Source organism: Epinephelus moara, chromosome 1, assembly GCF_006386435.1.
Source record: "Epinephelus moara isolate mb chromosome 1, YSFRI_EMoa_1.0, whole genome shotgun sequence".
Classification (NCBI taxonomy): Eukaryota; Metazoa; Chordata; class Actinopteri; order Perciformes; family Serranidae; genus Epinephelus; species Epinephelus moara.
Window position 1 is genome coordinate 47,027,774 of NC_065506.1, and position 15,868 is coordinate 47,043,641.

The 15,868-nt window shown below is 42.5% G+C and overlaps 2 protein-coding genes across 2 annotated transcripts; one reads left to right on the forward strand and one right to left on the reverse strand.

The window, feature by feature from the left end:
- Positions 1-563: 563 nt before the first annotated feature.
- On the reverse strand, positions 564-4,357 carry tssc4 (tumor suppressing subtransferable candidate 4). Its single transcript, XM_050052919.1, has 3 exons — positions 4,268-4,357; positions 2,468-2,555; positions 564-2,321 (listed from the first exon to the last, which is right to left on the reverse strand). The coding sequence occupies exons 2-3, from the start codon at positions 2,468-2,470 to the stop codon at positions 1,320-1,322; spliced, it is 1,005 nt and encodes a 334-aa protein (XP_049908876.1). The 5' UTR covers positions 2,471-2,555; positions 4,268-4,357; the 3' UTR covers positions 564-1,319.
- Positions 4,358-5,837: 1,480 nt separating this feature from the next.
- Positions 5,838-15,817, forward strand: shcbp1 (SHC SH2-domain binding protein 1). The gene is made up of 13 exons (XM_050052628.1): positions 5,838-6,155; positions 7,801-8,016; positions 8,124-8,239; positions 8,443-8,651; positions 8,755-8,850; positions 8,942-9,172; positions 9,294-9,471; positions 9,932-10,052; positions 10,422-10,553; positions 11,744-11,862; positions 13,752-13,838; positions 13,968-14,106; positions 14,235-15,817. The coding sequence occupies exons 1-13, from the start codon at positions 5,987-5,989 to the stop codon at positions 14,552-14,554; spliced, it is 2,133 nt and encodes a 710-aa protein (XP_049908585.1). The 5' UTR covers positions 5,838-5,986; the 3' UTR covers positions 14,555-15,817.
- The last annotated feature ends 51 nt before the right edge of the window (positions 15,818-15,868 follow it).

Below are 15,868 nucleotides of genomic sequence, written 5' to 3' on the forward strand. Positions count from 1 at the left end.
TGTCATTCTGTCAGTCAGTCATTCTGTCTGTCCCACGTTTTTCTACACACTGACGTGGTCAATCTATGTGAAACTGCACATAGGCATTGAGGACTGGCATAGGTAGAAGGTGACAAAGCTACCAATGGGTATGGACTAGTTAATATATAACAACACATTGTACCACAACGACTGTTATCAGTATATTATTACTAAAATTAATGTTGTAGCTATTGTCATTAGTGCTTGCCGTGTCTCTCTCTCTTTCTGTCTCATTGTGTCATACGGATTACTGTTAATTTATCACGCTGACCTGTTCTGTACGACATCTATTGCACGTCTGTCCGTCCTGGAAGAGGGATCCCTCCTCAGTTGCTCTTCCTGAGGTTTCTACCGTTTTTTCCCCCCATTAAACGTTTTTTTGGGGAGTTTTTCCTTATCAGCTGTGAGGGTCATAAGGACAGAGGGATGTCGTATGCTGTAAAGCCCTGTGAGGCAAAGTGTTATTGTGATATTGGGCTTTATAAATTAGACTGAATTGAATGGAAGATGGAGATACATTAAACATACTTGTTAGACCTTGATGATTCACACAGTGCGCTTTAATGACAAACACTGAATATAAACAACTTTTGTTTATTTTTAAGAAAACTCCTTTAAGATGGTGGTGAGGACAGTTATTATTTTCAGTTTGCACAAAACGTTCACTTGCTAGATCTAAACTAAAACAAGAAAAATGAAATAAGGAGAAATAGCAACAGGTTCAAATTCCCACACTGGTTCTAATTTCCCTCCCCAGTGTGACCAGCTGAGTGTAAACAGGATGTGACACTCACTGTCCTCATGTTGTCTTTTATTCAAAATCTAAAAACATTTTCACATCTATCTTTCAGGTTGATTTGGATGACACTGACGATCCCTAAGCCTCGCTCCTCACTTACTGTTGCTAACCCGTCAATCTTTAATTTTCAGCACATTTACAGTTTACAATCACAACAGCAGATTTACCATCAAAATGTATCATTATTTTAAACAGTGCGTCTCTGATTTCACACAGGACCAACTTTTCACTTCTCGCTGACGACTGTTGATGCTGCAAATGAAAACTGACACTGCAGCTAGCCAGTGAAGCTAACGTTAGCTCCATGAGTAGGGGGAAAACACTCCTCTTCTCCAGCTGACTTTTTTAAATGTTTCTGGGGGACTTGTACAGTGAAGCTGGGTGTGGGTTGGAGGTGACACAGGCAACTTTGTACTAGAGAGGGAAGCAAACAGCCTCTGAGCCTGCTGCTGAGTTACTTGTCTGGTGTCTGAGACCAGATGAGGTGTTTGAGAGCTGATCAGTTTTCCTCCTGCCCTGAGCTCTTCCTGTAGTTCTTACGCTTGCTCTTCTTGAAGGAGGTAAACGTGGGGTTGAGCTCTTCTATCTTCTCCTCCTCCTCCTCATCTTTCTCTCTCTGCATCCGTTTCTCGTCCTCTGGTTGACCCACATTTCCCCTCATGTCTTTGTCCGCATCTCTTGCTCTGTCCTCAGCCTTTTCTACATTCTGGTCTGTCCTCCTTTCTCCAGCCTTCTCTTTCTCCCTGCCCACCTCCCTTTCATCCTCCTCCTCCAGATGACTGAGGCGTGTTTCCTTCTCTTTGCCTCTGACAGCCGACGGCTGATCAGCAGGTTGTCCCTTCAGCAGCCTGCTGGGTTTGGAGAAGATCATCTTCTGCTCAATGTCACAGGAGGAATCACTCCTGCTCTCCTGCGGCTCCTTCCTCTGCTGCAGACTGGATAGGAAGTGGTGAGCCGCCCTGCTGTTGCCCTGATCGCTGGTCTCTTCCACATCTTCCAGACTGTAGTGGGTCCAGCGCTCAGGGTGCACCAGGTAGTCCGGGACTCCTCTCTTCTTTGCTGGTGTGGGGCTGCTGGACGGAGGATGGCTCGTCTTCCTGCTGGGAGGTGGAGGAAGAGGCCGAGCAAACACCCCATCTGTAGCTTTCTCCTGGCTCAGAGAGGAGGAGGAGGCCAGCCGGGAAACACTGTCCAGGCATTCAAAGATGCTGTGGCTGCGGTCTGAGAAAGCAGAGCTCCCTCCTTTCAGACTGAAGGCACTCAGAGCTCCGAGTCCAACAGCTGGAGCAGAGATCTGAACCTCCCTGCCATCATCATCATCATCATCATCATCCAGCTCTGGGTCAAAGGGAGCAGTGAGGAGTCCCTCCTCAGGCTCTGATTCATCACTGGCTGACAGCTCGTCTACATCATCATTGTTGTTTATCTTCTCGCTGCGGTCACTGCCATTTTTCTGATCACACATTTTAACAAGGCTCAGCAGCTCGGCTAAATCGATAACCTGGTGAGAGAGGAAGAGGGTACATACATAAGTATACACCACCACACCACAGTGATACAGAAACGTCCCTATGTGCATGTGCAATTTATAAAACAGAACCAGGCTTACACACAGCTCTATGAATCTGATGAAATATATGTGCGTACCATGTTTGTGCTCCTGTTGTAGCCTCCATGTTGTCTTTGTTGGTCTGCAGACTCACTGGCTCACACTGCCACTCTGGGGTTGATCAATCTGAGATTTAAAGCAAGAACATGAAATCATTTCAACAAACCAAACACTGAAGACTGAATTACACAGCTTTTAACTCTTGTCTAAGTTCTACCAAGTGTGGTGTGCAGACAGATTTTAGCGGCCCTCTGCGTGTCTTCCAACACTGTATGATTAACACAATGTTGGTTAATCACAGATCACTTTAATTTTTTTTTGTTTGACCTCACAATGGCAGGACAGTCACACAATTTGCAGGCGGAACTAATGTGCGTTCATAAACAGACAGTAAACAAGCACATGAGGAATTACCCCAGACTGGATATTTCCTTCTAGATAGCAGACCTGGTAAATTGACTGCACTTGTGTAGCACCTTTCTAGTCTTCCAACCACTCAAAGCGCTTTCACACTACATCACATTCACCCATTCACACACTGGTGGCCAAGGATACCTTACATGGTGTCAGTAACCATTCACAAGGTCTCACACTGATGGGGCAATTGGAAGCAATTCAGGGTTCAGTATCTTGCCCTATCAGTATTTTGACATCGACAGGTGGAGACTGATCGAACCACCAATCTTCCGGTAAGTGGACAACCCGCTCTACCTCTGAGCCACAGCTACCCCATAGTCACATAGGGCCATGGCCACAGGCTCAAGTGTGAGGGCCGCTGCTTTCAGGAAAGTTGAATACTTATTTACCTAGAGATGAAACACTTACATTTTTGTCATTTGTATGTGATTTTTTTTCTAGCACATGATGCAAGAAACATCAAGACGCTGGCTCTGCAGGTATTTTTTTTACATTATCTAATCTGGCCCCCATTTAAAAAAGTTTGGACACCCCTGCCTTAAATGATCCTTCTCAGCCTTAACACTCACACTTTGAGCTTTAACCTTAGGGGAGCACTACAGACAAGTAAAAAAGTGCACAGAAAGTAAAGCTGTGTATATCTTTTTTTTGGCTCTAATTTGAATCTTTAATTACTGATTATCTGTTGATACGGAGTCATCTCACATACTTATATTTACTTGAACAGGTAGTTTGGATCGTTATACGTTGGGGTGTGTGAGGTTCTTATCCATAGTCAGTGTATTATATGCAAGATGTGAGTCGGCATGACCCGCAGTGTGCTGCGGTGGGTGGGATCAACAACAAAATGTATTTTAGCAACCTAAAAAAATCGGCATCCGTGTAAGTGTACGCAATATTTAATATATTTTCACCACCTTATCTTACAGTCAGACAACAACTTCCAGCAGTTAACTGGAGCTGTTATGTCGCTCTCTTCAAAGCCAGAATCCATTGATAAAAACAGTGATTTAACGTCACTGAACACAGGAGCTGCTTCGGAATCTGCACCTTACTGCTATGACGGGGCTAATGGGGTTTAGCTTCTGTAACCCTGAACACAAGCGCGCGAGTTAAGTAGAATAATTTGTGGAAATGATGTGTGCAACATCTCCCGCGACAACATCACAGACACACCATAATGTCAGAGGTACATCTGTGAAAGGGACATGGCTTTCTGTGGTGCAGCATGAAACCACAGACTGTAGCATAAATCGTTAGCATGCTAACGCTAACGGCTACCTGACGTGGTGATGCGCGCCGGTAAAAGAGCTGTGCGTAGGTTACGTTAAACCACATCTCGTGGCGGACATATTACAACTTCGTTTCACATACTTAACCTTTATAATAAGAAATCAGTCAGTTAATTCACCATATTTTACCTTACGGTTGTTTCCACGACCCGGAAACGTTCCACCGAAACACTTCCGTCCGCTTCTTCTTCTGTCATCAGTGCCTCAGGTTTGATTCAGACTACTGCTGCCCCCCAGTGGTGACAAGATGTGGTTGCAACAGACAGTTTGTATAATGCAGCAAACATATAAATATGTGTGCATTTTCACATTGTTCCTGTATTATTATTATTATTATTATTATTGTTATTAAATAAAATTAAAAAAATGTCACAGTTCTTTACATATTTTCATTATGGAATGGTATACTGGAGAATGTGCCTTGGGGAAAGAGGTAGGCTTTGCATCTCAAATTTTTTCTTACTAATAAAAGGAGAGAAGTTACATTTGAATTAATTCTGACTGCTAATTTTGTAAACGTTCAGTCGAAACTGTTTCACATTTGTTTTGGATTTATTTTGGTCAGACATTCTAATGTTCATCTAAACATACACAAACACATCCACAAATGCAAACCATTATTTCCTATATCCAAGAATGAATTCAATGAATATATTGGTGCCATTAAATATTCAAAAAACTCTAAAGCTACAAGGACTGTGCCATTATATGCAGCCTTTGTGACCTCCCAGGACTGATGTTGGAGCATCTTTGACTGAAGCTGGTGCTGTGATCGAATCTATTAAAGCCTTGTTAACCTTGATTATTTCACTCCTCCTCTTCCTGTACCCTTTGTGTTTTATGAAAGTCATGTTTGACATCATCTTTCATAAAATAACATAATATTCTATTAATTTAAAAATATTTAAATTGTTCAAAAAATTGAAATAATGTTCAAAATATGAAATAATAAGCACATTGAAAATATAAAAATCTAATAAAAATATTTTTAACATAATATTTTAGACATATATATACAAAACAAGTTTACTTCATAAGTGTTAGGACAGTTATTCACCCTCACAAAATTGTATTACTGTCACAGAGGGACAGAACAAAATAATTAGTTAGTTCGTAACTTACAATATTTGGTCTGGTTTTTAATTGAACAATTTCTATTGTATAAACAACATTTAAGCTTTAAGATCTTTGCATTAGATCCAAGAATTATTGAAGTAATTATTGGAGTATTAAATAAATATAAGACATGAGCTTTATAAAGAAAAAGGAATAATAAAAAATAAATTAGGGGCTACAAGTTTCTTCTTTTTTTTGAAACCATATTCAACTACAGTAAAACGCTGAAAAGTTCCATTGCATTTTGATTTTTCATGAGTTTAAGGGCTTTCAAATTTTGAATTTATATGTATTTATTTATTTGAATTTCTCTAGTTACGAAATTTCTGAGTCACTTATTTAAACACACATGTATAATTATGGTATTGTGGAAATTTTAAGGTTTGGTCTAATTACAGTGAATAAATTCAATTAAATGTCGATATTTACACTCAGACACATGTCAAAGCAGAAACAGCCTACTAATAAGCAGGGCGGAGAAAGCTGACGTCTCTCTTCTCATTGGCTCACAGTCGCTTGGGGATGAGAGGGCGGGACATCCTGCGATTTTACCGCTCCTGATTGGCTGTGGCTCCCCAGACCGGGAACATTTTGAAAGTTACTGGGTGGGTGCAGTTAAGTTTGAGTGTGTTTGTGTCAAACTGACAGAACTTCGTATCGCTGCTCGCTGTTAGCTCATTAAAACCGACCTATATATTTGTTAACGTATTAAACAATTGTTTTTAATCCTCCATGGAGCAAGAAGCTCAAGAAAACCCGTCTGTCGGGACGAGAGAAACTGGGGACGAGATGACGGACATCGTGGTGGAGGATTTCGAGTCCTTCGTTAACGTTGATATCGACACGGAGAAGAACAACGGGATTCCTGAGGAGTTACATCCTGTGTCCGGGATAAGTCAAGGTCTGTGTCGTGTTTTAATTAGTCATGTTTAAAATACGCTAGCAGTGTTAGCTAGTGTCAGTGATTAGCGTTTAAACTAGTGTTGCCTGGTGTAAGTTGAGCCTCTGATGTAGTTGGGTCGGTGTGCAGTTAAACACGTTTAAACAATGTTTCCTGTGTTCATGTGACAGTAACAGTCACAGTTTGTGTATTTTCATATCTTTTCTGCCCCAAACCAGTGGAGCCAGATGTTGTTCAGTGCCATCTAACGTTGTGGTTAGTTTGTAAACCAGTGACGTAGCTAACTGATATGAGACAACACGTATTTCCCCCCCAATTTTTACAACCTGCACTGTAAGACCAAATATCTGCACCACAATTTTGAATCAGCTCATGATACACGATCAGATCTGTTTATTGGTGCATCCTGAAAAGTCAGGGTGATGAAAGTGTCAGTGGTAAAGTTGCTGCTGCTGCTGTTGTTGTTGTTGTTGTTGTTGTAGCAGCACCACCACCAGTCCTACATGAACTGGGACCAAGACAAGCTTGAAATGTAATTAAGGCTCATTCTCTGTGTCTGCTTTTGCCTCCTCCCTCCCTCAGCTGATACTAACCTTTTCCATGTTTGGCTGAGGTGCCAGCTGGATGACCCTGTTTTTCATGGACCCCCTCTGAAGGCTGGTGAAATTAAAGGGTGTAGTAATTCATATAATCTGTGATCAGGCAAATTACTTATGTGTATTCAGTCGACAGCGTAAACCTGGGGTACCAAACTTGTTTTAGTTCATGGGCAATGTACAGCCCAATTTGATCTCAGTTGGGCCACAGCAGTAAAACCATCGCAGAATAACCTGTGTTAGGGATGCATGGAATATTGGAAATTGTCAGCAGAATCGGCCAACATGCTGTTTCTTATTTTGCACAATGAATGAATATTACATACATTGAAAAGTATTCTATGTCATGTCTCCATCTGCTGGTGGGCCGTCCTGTGCAAAGTCATCCTGTGGTCTGGATAAAAGGATGACAGGTTTATGTTTGATGCCTCTGTTGTAGACATTTGTGACTGTCCCCCCTCTTTCTCCCACCTTTCCTGTCTGTCTTAGATGTCCTATCAATAAAGGCAAAAACTGTCCAAAAAAATCGTAAAGAACAGACAGAAATGTGTGGCTGGGGGGCAGACAGAAACAGACACATACACTCTGTTGCCCATTCCACCATGTAGCCCATCACAGATACTGCTCAGTAGTCGCTACTTTTACTGGTAGCACTGGTTTAACCTGTTTGCAGGATGTCAGTGGAAATCAGCTGAAGCGTGTTAAAGAAGGATTTCACAACTTTTCATAAAACTGGTTTGTCTATGCTGTAAAAAGATGCAAATACTTCTGAAATTGCAGCTAAACAAATAAAGTAAACGGAGAAAAAGGGCCGTGGCATTCGCTTTTTGCTCAAGAGGTAGAAAACCTACAACTACCAGAATGCACTGTGCCGCACTGGACCAATGCTCCTGCTGGTGGGCGACGTAACCGGTGTCCAGTTGTAATTTAGCCAAGCGTATAACTCCACTGGAACACTTCCGTAGGAGCCGCTGCTGCTGAAACTCCAAAGGTAGAAAAGAGCAATAAAATTCCTCTACAGCTCGTAATGCATACGTTTCTCCCAACAGCTCTGTTTCAGAATGAAGAGGAGGATGAAGATGAGAGTGATGACGATGAGAGTGATGATGACAGTGGCACAGACCATTTAATCTCTGAGAAATCAGGGACTCAGCTGCAGAGATGTGAGCACCGTGAAGGAGTGAATTCAAGTCTTCCCGACATCTTCCAGACCAGCCACCTGCTCTTTTATGAGAGGTTCAAGGCGTACCAGGACTACATGCTCGGTAACAGCACACACTCTTACATAGTCACACTCAAATACAATAAAATAATAATAATTCTAAATCATTACATCCCTGAGCTCAGTCCTTGTGTATATATCTGTGTGTAGGAGACTGTAAGCCATCTGAGGTGAAGGCCTTCACAGCAGACTACCTGGAGAAGGTGGTGGAGCCGTGTGATTGGTTGGCTCTGTGGTCTACTGATGTCTTCGATGTCCTGGTGGAGGTGAGACCAGCTTTCACACATGTTTCTGTTAATATTATGAATGTACCTTGGTCACTTGGTCATTGATTTGACACACAAGTGACATTTGAGCAGCTGCCAAAATATATTTTTATCCACACAGGAAATTTGGTAGAACGTATTTACAGTGAACAGTGGTTCATGACTTCAGGTGTGAGTGCTAAAGAGCTGCTTTTTGATTCCAGGTGTGTGATGTGGACTGGAAGGATCTGAAGGCGTGTGTGAAGCTGGCGCTGCCTCTGCAGTGTGACACCAGAGGCTGTGAACTCACCGAGGACGCCATGACGTCTCTGCTGGAGGCCACTCAGCACAAAGTCCCTCTGCAGGAGCTCCTGGTGGTCTACGAGCAGTCTGGGGACTTTGATCAGACCGCCCTCGCTGTCGAGCACCTCAGGTGAGACTCCCGAGATGATTCTGTGCCTGAAGTTTGCTCGTTTGTGTTTTTAAAGAGTCTGAATTTAATACCCAGATATGTCTTCCTCTTCTTCTATCCGCAGGTTTTTCTATAAGCACATCTGGAGAGAGTGGGATGAGGAAGATGAAGACGATGACTTTGATTACTTTGTTCGTTGTGTGGAGCCTCGCCTCAGGCTGTGAGTGCACCTTGTGTCTGGGGTATGATGTAGTATTAATAAGTGTTGTTTTATTCCCATGAATCCTGTTTGAAAATGCGTCTTCTCTCAGCTACTACGACATCTTAGAGGACAGAGTCCCAGCAGGCCTGGTGGCAGAGTACCAGGCCTTACTGGAAAAATGCTCCCAGTGCTTCCAGCAGTTCTTTGTGCTGCGCAGCGGCCTCAGCGCCGACTCAGACTCAGAGCCAGACAACGTGTCCATGGTGGAGGGCCTGAAGCTCTACGACCAGCTGGAGACGTTCAAACGCAAGCTGCACATCATAGAGAACCCCCTGCTGAGGTAACAGATGTGTTGAGATTCTCCCCACACCATCGCCACTACTTCCTCTCTCTGTCTCTAATCCAATCTTCCATCAGTATCTTCCTCCTCATCATCATTACCTCCGTCACTTCCTCTCCAGGTATGTGCTGGGCTACAGAGGCAATGCCAGGCAGCAGTGTGCGCAGAGTCGTGGGCCCAGAGAGTCGGGTGTGAAGGTGGTCCATGTGGTCACAGCCTCCTGCAGCACCACCCAGCTCCAGTCCCTCCTCAGTGACAGACTGCTGCCTCTGTGTTCCTCTGAGGACACTGAGATTCAGGTCAGTTCCACCACACACCAAATCACACCCTCCAAAGCAATCACCTTGCAGAAGGAAGCGTGTGGAGTGCAGTTCAGTCGAAAGAAAATAGTTCCTATGTGAAACTGCTCACAACAAAGTCTGTGGATTATCTTGTGTAACGGCATCATGACTTCTTAAACACTTTCTGTGCACTCAGCTGAGTTGGAGAACAGCCAGGGTGAAGCCGGGTGCTTTGTACATTCACATTAAACGCCTCAGTGAAACTGTTGGCTGGTTTAAACTGGAGAGACACGTTTTCTCTTCTTAGATCCTTGTTTCCAGTGGGGCCACATCTAAAGCTTGTCCTGAGAGTGGCGCCAGAGAGAAGGAAACTCTGGCTTCTGTGGGAGCTCTCAGGCTCAGCTCTAAACTGTACAGTATGTATACACTCAGTGGGTGAGATCCTCTAAGCTGTGTGTGTTTGCATGTTTGTGTTTAGTTCCACAGAGACCCAGTGTCAGCAGTGGAAGCCTGCCATCAGGATGATGTGGTCATAGTTCTCCCAGGGATCTACAGTGTCAGCAGCTCCATCTTTCTGCCTGACTCCATCACTATAGAAGGTAAACAGCTCTTATCTTGTTTGCGCTGACATGATCAGTGTTTGGAGAGCGTAGTTGTAAATCAATTAGTACTGGCTCCCTGCAGGGTTGTGTCCTTTCTCCTCGTGTTGCCTTGTGATAAATACACTCTGACTGTTTTGACATAATGTGTCTTGGTGGTGTTGGACATCATTGGTGAGCTTTGTATGTTAACTGGTTTGCCTCAGATTGCTTAAGTGTATCTGGATGTGTTAAATGAATCCCGGTGAGAAGAGGGCTTATATCCCTCTGGGTTTAAACCTCACAGGTGAGCAGCGCAGTCTGAAAACACACACACACACACACACACACACACACACACACACGTCATTACTCTTGTCTGTACGTCAGGCTTTGGGCTTCCTGATGAGGTGGTGATTGAGAAGAAAAACAAAGGCGACTCATTTGTGGAGTCAACCGGAGCTGACATACGGATGTCCAACATCAAGTTCATCCAGCACGATGCTATTGAGGGCATTCTGTGTGAGTATACACTGTTACTGTGGCTCCTCACTGTAAACCTGTTAAACACTGTCATGTTGTTAAGAATTTTCTTTTTTTAAGTGCTTTTACCAGAAAATTGGTCCAACAGATCCTGTAGAATCTGTTATATGTTGAAAACACAGTCATTAAATGTGATATTATTGTTATAATCTACAAAACTTCAACTTTCAGTTAACCTCTTCTCCTCCACCCCTCCCAACAAAAGACCCATTTTGTCTTTTTTAAAGGGGGACAGTGGATCTTTAGGGGGAGACAGCAGGTCAATAGCTTTTGCTACATAGAAGTGGTTTACATCGTCTGAAAGCTGGAACCTCAAGATTAATTTGAGATGCATCTCAGCACTGAGTGTCAAGTTTTTCTAGTCATAAATCTGTAATAAACATTGTGGTTTGGTTTAGGTGGCTATTGGAACTTTTAGAGTTTAGAGCATATAGAGCCTAGAACACTATGATAGAAGTACACGATGGCCATTCACATGCTCAGTTATGCCTCGTTAGTTGTTGCAGCAATTTTTAGGTTGATACCATTTGTCACACAGATATTGTGATAGATTTAATCTTTTTATTACCACTCGAAAAATGGTCAAAAATCCATTCAGAGTTCCTCATTAAGACAGCAGGACTTTGAGGAACACCATTAAAGCTGCAGTGATTAATCGATTAATTGACCAGTTGTCAACTATTAAATTAACTGCCAACTATTTTGATAATAAATTAATTGTTTTAAACAATTTTTCAAGGAAGAAAAAGTCGAAATTATCGCACTGCAGCTCTTTAAATGTGAGTATTGTCTGGTTTCTTTCCTTCCTCATGACAGCAAAACTGCATATCTTTGGTTTTAGGACAAAACAAGACATTTGAGGATGTTATCGTGGACTTTGGGAAACACTAATCGACATTTTTCACCATTTCCTGACATTTTGTAGATCAAACAACTAATCGATTACTCGAGAAAATAACTGACAGATAATGACTGATGATTATTTGCAGCCTGAAACAAGCTGTGATTTGGCATCAAAAACTTTTCAAATTTGGAGATTTTTGTATGAATTGCATCTTTCAGGCCTACGTGTCGTGCACACATGTTGCTGTGTGATATAAAATAAACAGTGAAGCTATCTGTTAACATGCTGACTGTCCTGTTGTGTCATTTCCTGTGGTTTCTGTCAGGTGTGCGTCAGGGGACTCTGAACATGGAGAACTGTGTGCTGCAGTGTGAGACCACGGGAGTGATCGTCCGAACATCAGCCCATCTCACTATGAACATGTGTGACCTGTATGGCTCCAAGGTGAGTGCTGATCACAGGTAGAGACTGGGGTTGGGTACCGAAACTCTGTACTTTTTGTACTGGGTACCGATTCACGTCGGTACTACCGAGTACCGATTCACTTAAAATGAATCGGTGCCAAATTTCGGTACCTGAGATGGAGGCGGAGCAAAAGCACATGACCCGCACCTCAGACTCAGCAACAATGGCGACAAAAAAAATGTGCAGACAAAAGTTAACGTGCAGCACTGTTCCTAAATGTTCTCAATAAAATGTTGAAACTGAGAAGTTTAGACTATGGGCCCAAACGACGCATAGTGCGTCCAAATTCACACCCATTCTTCTCTCTGGATTTTCCGTGCGTCATAGTGAGAAGCCACGCATATCACATGAAACGGCAGAGCTGTAGCTTTCCGACAAGGCCAAGCACTTGTCGGTAATCCAATGTTTTCACAGCGAAAAAAAATTGATAAAGTTACAATAAAATGATGTATAACAGAGCTTTCATACAGCTTTGCACACACATTACTTGCACAGGATGGATTACTCGCGAATGCAGGCTCGCACAGAAATGCCACGCATATCACATGAAAGCGCAGGAGCAGACCTTTCCAATGATACCACACACATCATTGTGCTGTCATCCCATCACGCTATAAATCCAGATTGTCTACAAAATAAAAACCTGACAAATTTCTTTACAATCCATTATACAGATCTTGTCATCAGTCACTTCATATAGTGAGGAATATCGTATCTTACCACGTCTTAGGCTTGCGTGTGTTTCTCCCTGTCTTTCCACATTTGTAATCCGGCTTTCAAGATGCAAATATCTCCATATTGTCCAGTTGACACTCCATCAAACTTTGTATGACAAGACAAGCGCACTTCACCTTTGCGCACCCAGACAACTGTAGCCTAATTATGCATGCATGAGAGGGCCGTAGTCACCATATACATTGAGGGGGACATATTGCCAGATTCCAGAGAGTCTCTCCTCTTCATATATGGCAGAATATGTCATTTTCCAACTTGCTATGGTGAGATACATGTAAAAATGTAAGAATTTAGTCACACGGATTTGTTTTTTTCATTGATATAAAATACAGGCACATAGAAGGACATGAAATGATGGTAAATCTGGTTAGCGCAGATTGTCCTGAAAAAAAACAAGATATAGCATGTGTATGTAGCCTTTATAATGACTGTGATATGAGCTTAAAAGTAAAGGCAGTAAAAATACCCCAAAACCGCCTAGGGCCCATAGGGTTAAAAAGTACCGAAATAAGGTACCGTTTGGTACCGGTACCATATCGGTTCAATTATGAATGGTACCCAACCCTAGTAGAGACCCCTCTGAGTCGGTTTACAGTCTGTGCTGACTGTGGGAACAGTCTCACAGCTGACTCACTGCAGGAATCTCTTCAATAAACATTTCTTCTGACACAAACAGTCAGTGCAGTAGATCCACTCAGAGATAAATCTTGTTTCTTTAGGAGCTCTTTTAGGAGAGGACCATCACCTCAGTATGTTGACAGGATTTTTATCAGTGCAACAACTGTGGAGATTTCTCTAATTGTCTAAATATATAATGAACAAACAGTGTTTCCCTCAGAATTAGAATCTGTGTGGCTGTAGCTCAGCTTCAGAGGTGATGATGTGTCAGTGTTGTGTTCAGGACTTGTTGTACTGCCTCCAGCTGGCAAAAGAAATCAGTGCAGCTTTAAAAATTGTGACTGAGGTGTGTGCTGAGTGAAACATTTTACAGTACAAATAAACACATCTGCATATAACATGCAGTGATACTGATGATATACGGGTCAGCTGATATTGTCTGGTTGGTTTATAGAGACTCTTTGATGTAAATGTGACTACACGTGGTCAGTCATGTTGCTGTGTGTTGTACGCAGGGGGCCGGTGTGGAGATTTACCCCGGCAGTGTCTGCAGTCTGGTCGGTAACGGCATCCATCACTGTAAGGACGGGATCCTCATCAAGGTGAGAGAAAGACAAGATGGCAGCCTGCTGGAAACAAGTGTCATCTTCAGTGTTAAGTGGAATGCTGTCCCTGTGATTTTTTTATTCTAACCCTGTTATTAAATGTGAAATGTTTGGGGGTGTGTGCAGGACTTTGCTGATGGGCTGGACGGGATGCCATCAATCACCATGGAGAACAATGTGATCCACAACAATGAAGGCTACGGGGTGATTCTAGTGAAACCCAACAACGGGGAACAACATGGAGCTCCTCAGGACAGAAGTGGAGGTAGGTGGAGCTAACACAGTCGGAACAGTACATTAAATAAGTATAGATGAGGATATGAAGGCAGACATGAAGGCAGGTTTGTTTGCAAGCAGCACAGAATCAATACTGAACAGAGCTTTTGTCTCCAGAGGACTCTGCTGGACCGACAGCTGAGGACAAACAGCAGGAAGGTGTTACAGATCTTCCCGTCGTCTCCACAACCAATCCGACCAGCAGCGGCTCGGCAGACGTCCAGCCCGAGTCAGCAGAGAACAACAACAGCACAGACGGTGACGCAGCCTCCACCTCAGGCAAGAAGTGGCAGTTCAGTCGTCAGCTGAGCAGAAACAAGGAGACGTCCTGCAGCCGAGCTGTCCAGGACCTGATGGACCATCAGATCTTCGTCTCCATTCAGGGAAACCAGTTCAGACGTAACGGCATGGGCGACTTCGGCACCTTTTTCTACTGACAAACTTCAGACTGGCTGAACGGCGATACACATCAGCACCCTCAGAACTGACATCTCTTTAGAGATTCCTCCACAGAGTTTATTTGACAGCTTCATGTTTTAGATTTTCGATTGTCATGAAATAAATCTTGCTGATTCACAGCCGTTCATGGAGATGTTCTGCAAAGACGATGATAATGTTCCTGTGCAGTAAGCGTGTTGTGATCAGTGTGTGTTTCTGAAAGCACTCTGAATTAACTGTAAATTGTTCCCCACCTTTGCTTTTATCTTATTTATTCCTTTGGGCTTCTGACGCGAAATGTTTTTAATTTTTTTTAACGCATTATTTGAATCCACTCGTCACTTTGAATTCAGTTTTGGTGGTTCCACTTTAGATCTAATAAATGTTACGTTACGGTGATTATGTTGTTACCTGATGTTGAAAGCAGTGCACTGTTGATGACACACTGATATTAGTTCTTTGTTCATGAGTTAGATGTAATGTTCACGTGGTGCCTCTTTTTTTTAAAGGTGTTGGTTGTGTGTTATGGTCGAGGGGAGTCTTCAGGCTGACAGACTCTGACAGAGGTTTTATATATTCAGATTGACTGATGATACAAATGAGCCTTTAGTTTAAACTGCTACTTGTAGAAATTGTGAATATAATGAATTTCTTAGGAATTAAAATGTGTCTGTTGAAACCTCTTTATGTGGTGGTGCAGTTTGATCAGCATTTATAGGGTGTGTGTTGAAACCTGAAGCTGACCCCGACCACGTGCACTGTGAATCACACTCACTGAGTCTTAAATACCAAGCGTCAAACACTTCATTTCCTGCACTCGAGTGAATTTTTATGCATCAATATGGTGGATATTCTTTATATCAGAAATATACAAAATCAGTAATAAGTTGAAAATTCAAAAATATAGAAATATAATGCAGTGACACTTTCTCTCCCGAGTCAACACACGGGATGATTTACTCTTTGGTCACTTTTGTGTTTAAGGAAATTAACTCTTTAATTGAGCATGTGGCACATTTTTATGTCTGACACATTAATTAATTTGAATTAATTTATAAACCCCTGGACTTAAACAGCTCGTGTGTTGTCAAGTTCACAGAGGGAGAATGGAGAACTTGGACTGATGGATGAACATTTTTGGGTCATTTTAGAATCAGGAGGTCAGAGGGGATTTTTTTTTTCATTACTTTTTTTGGACAATGCACATTTGGTTCTTATATATGAACACTACATTGTATGTTTTATCATGTAAATAAACCCTCTTAAAGTGTTCTCATCTTAGTAGTTAAAATTTCTTGGTGTGAGTTATGTCT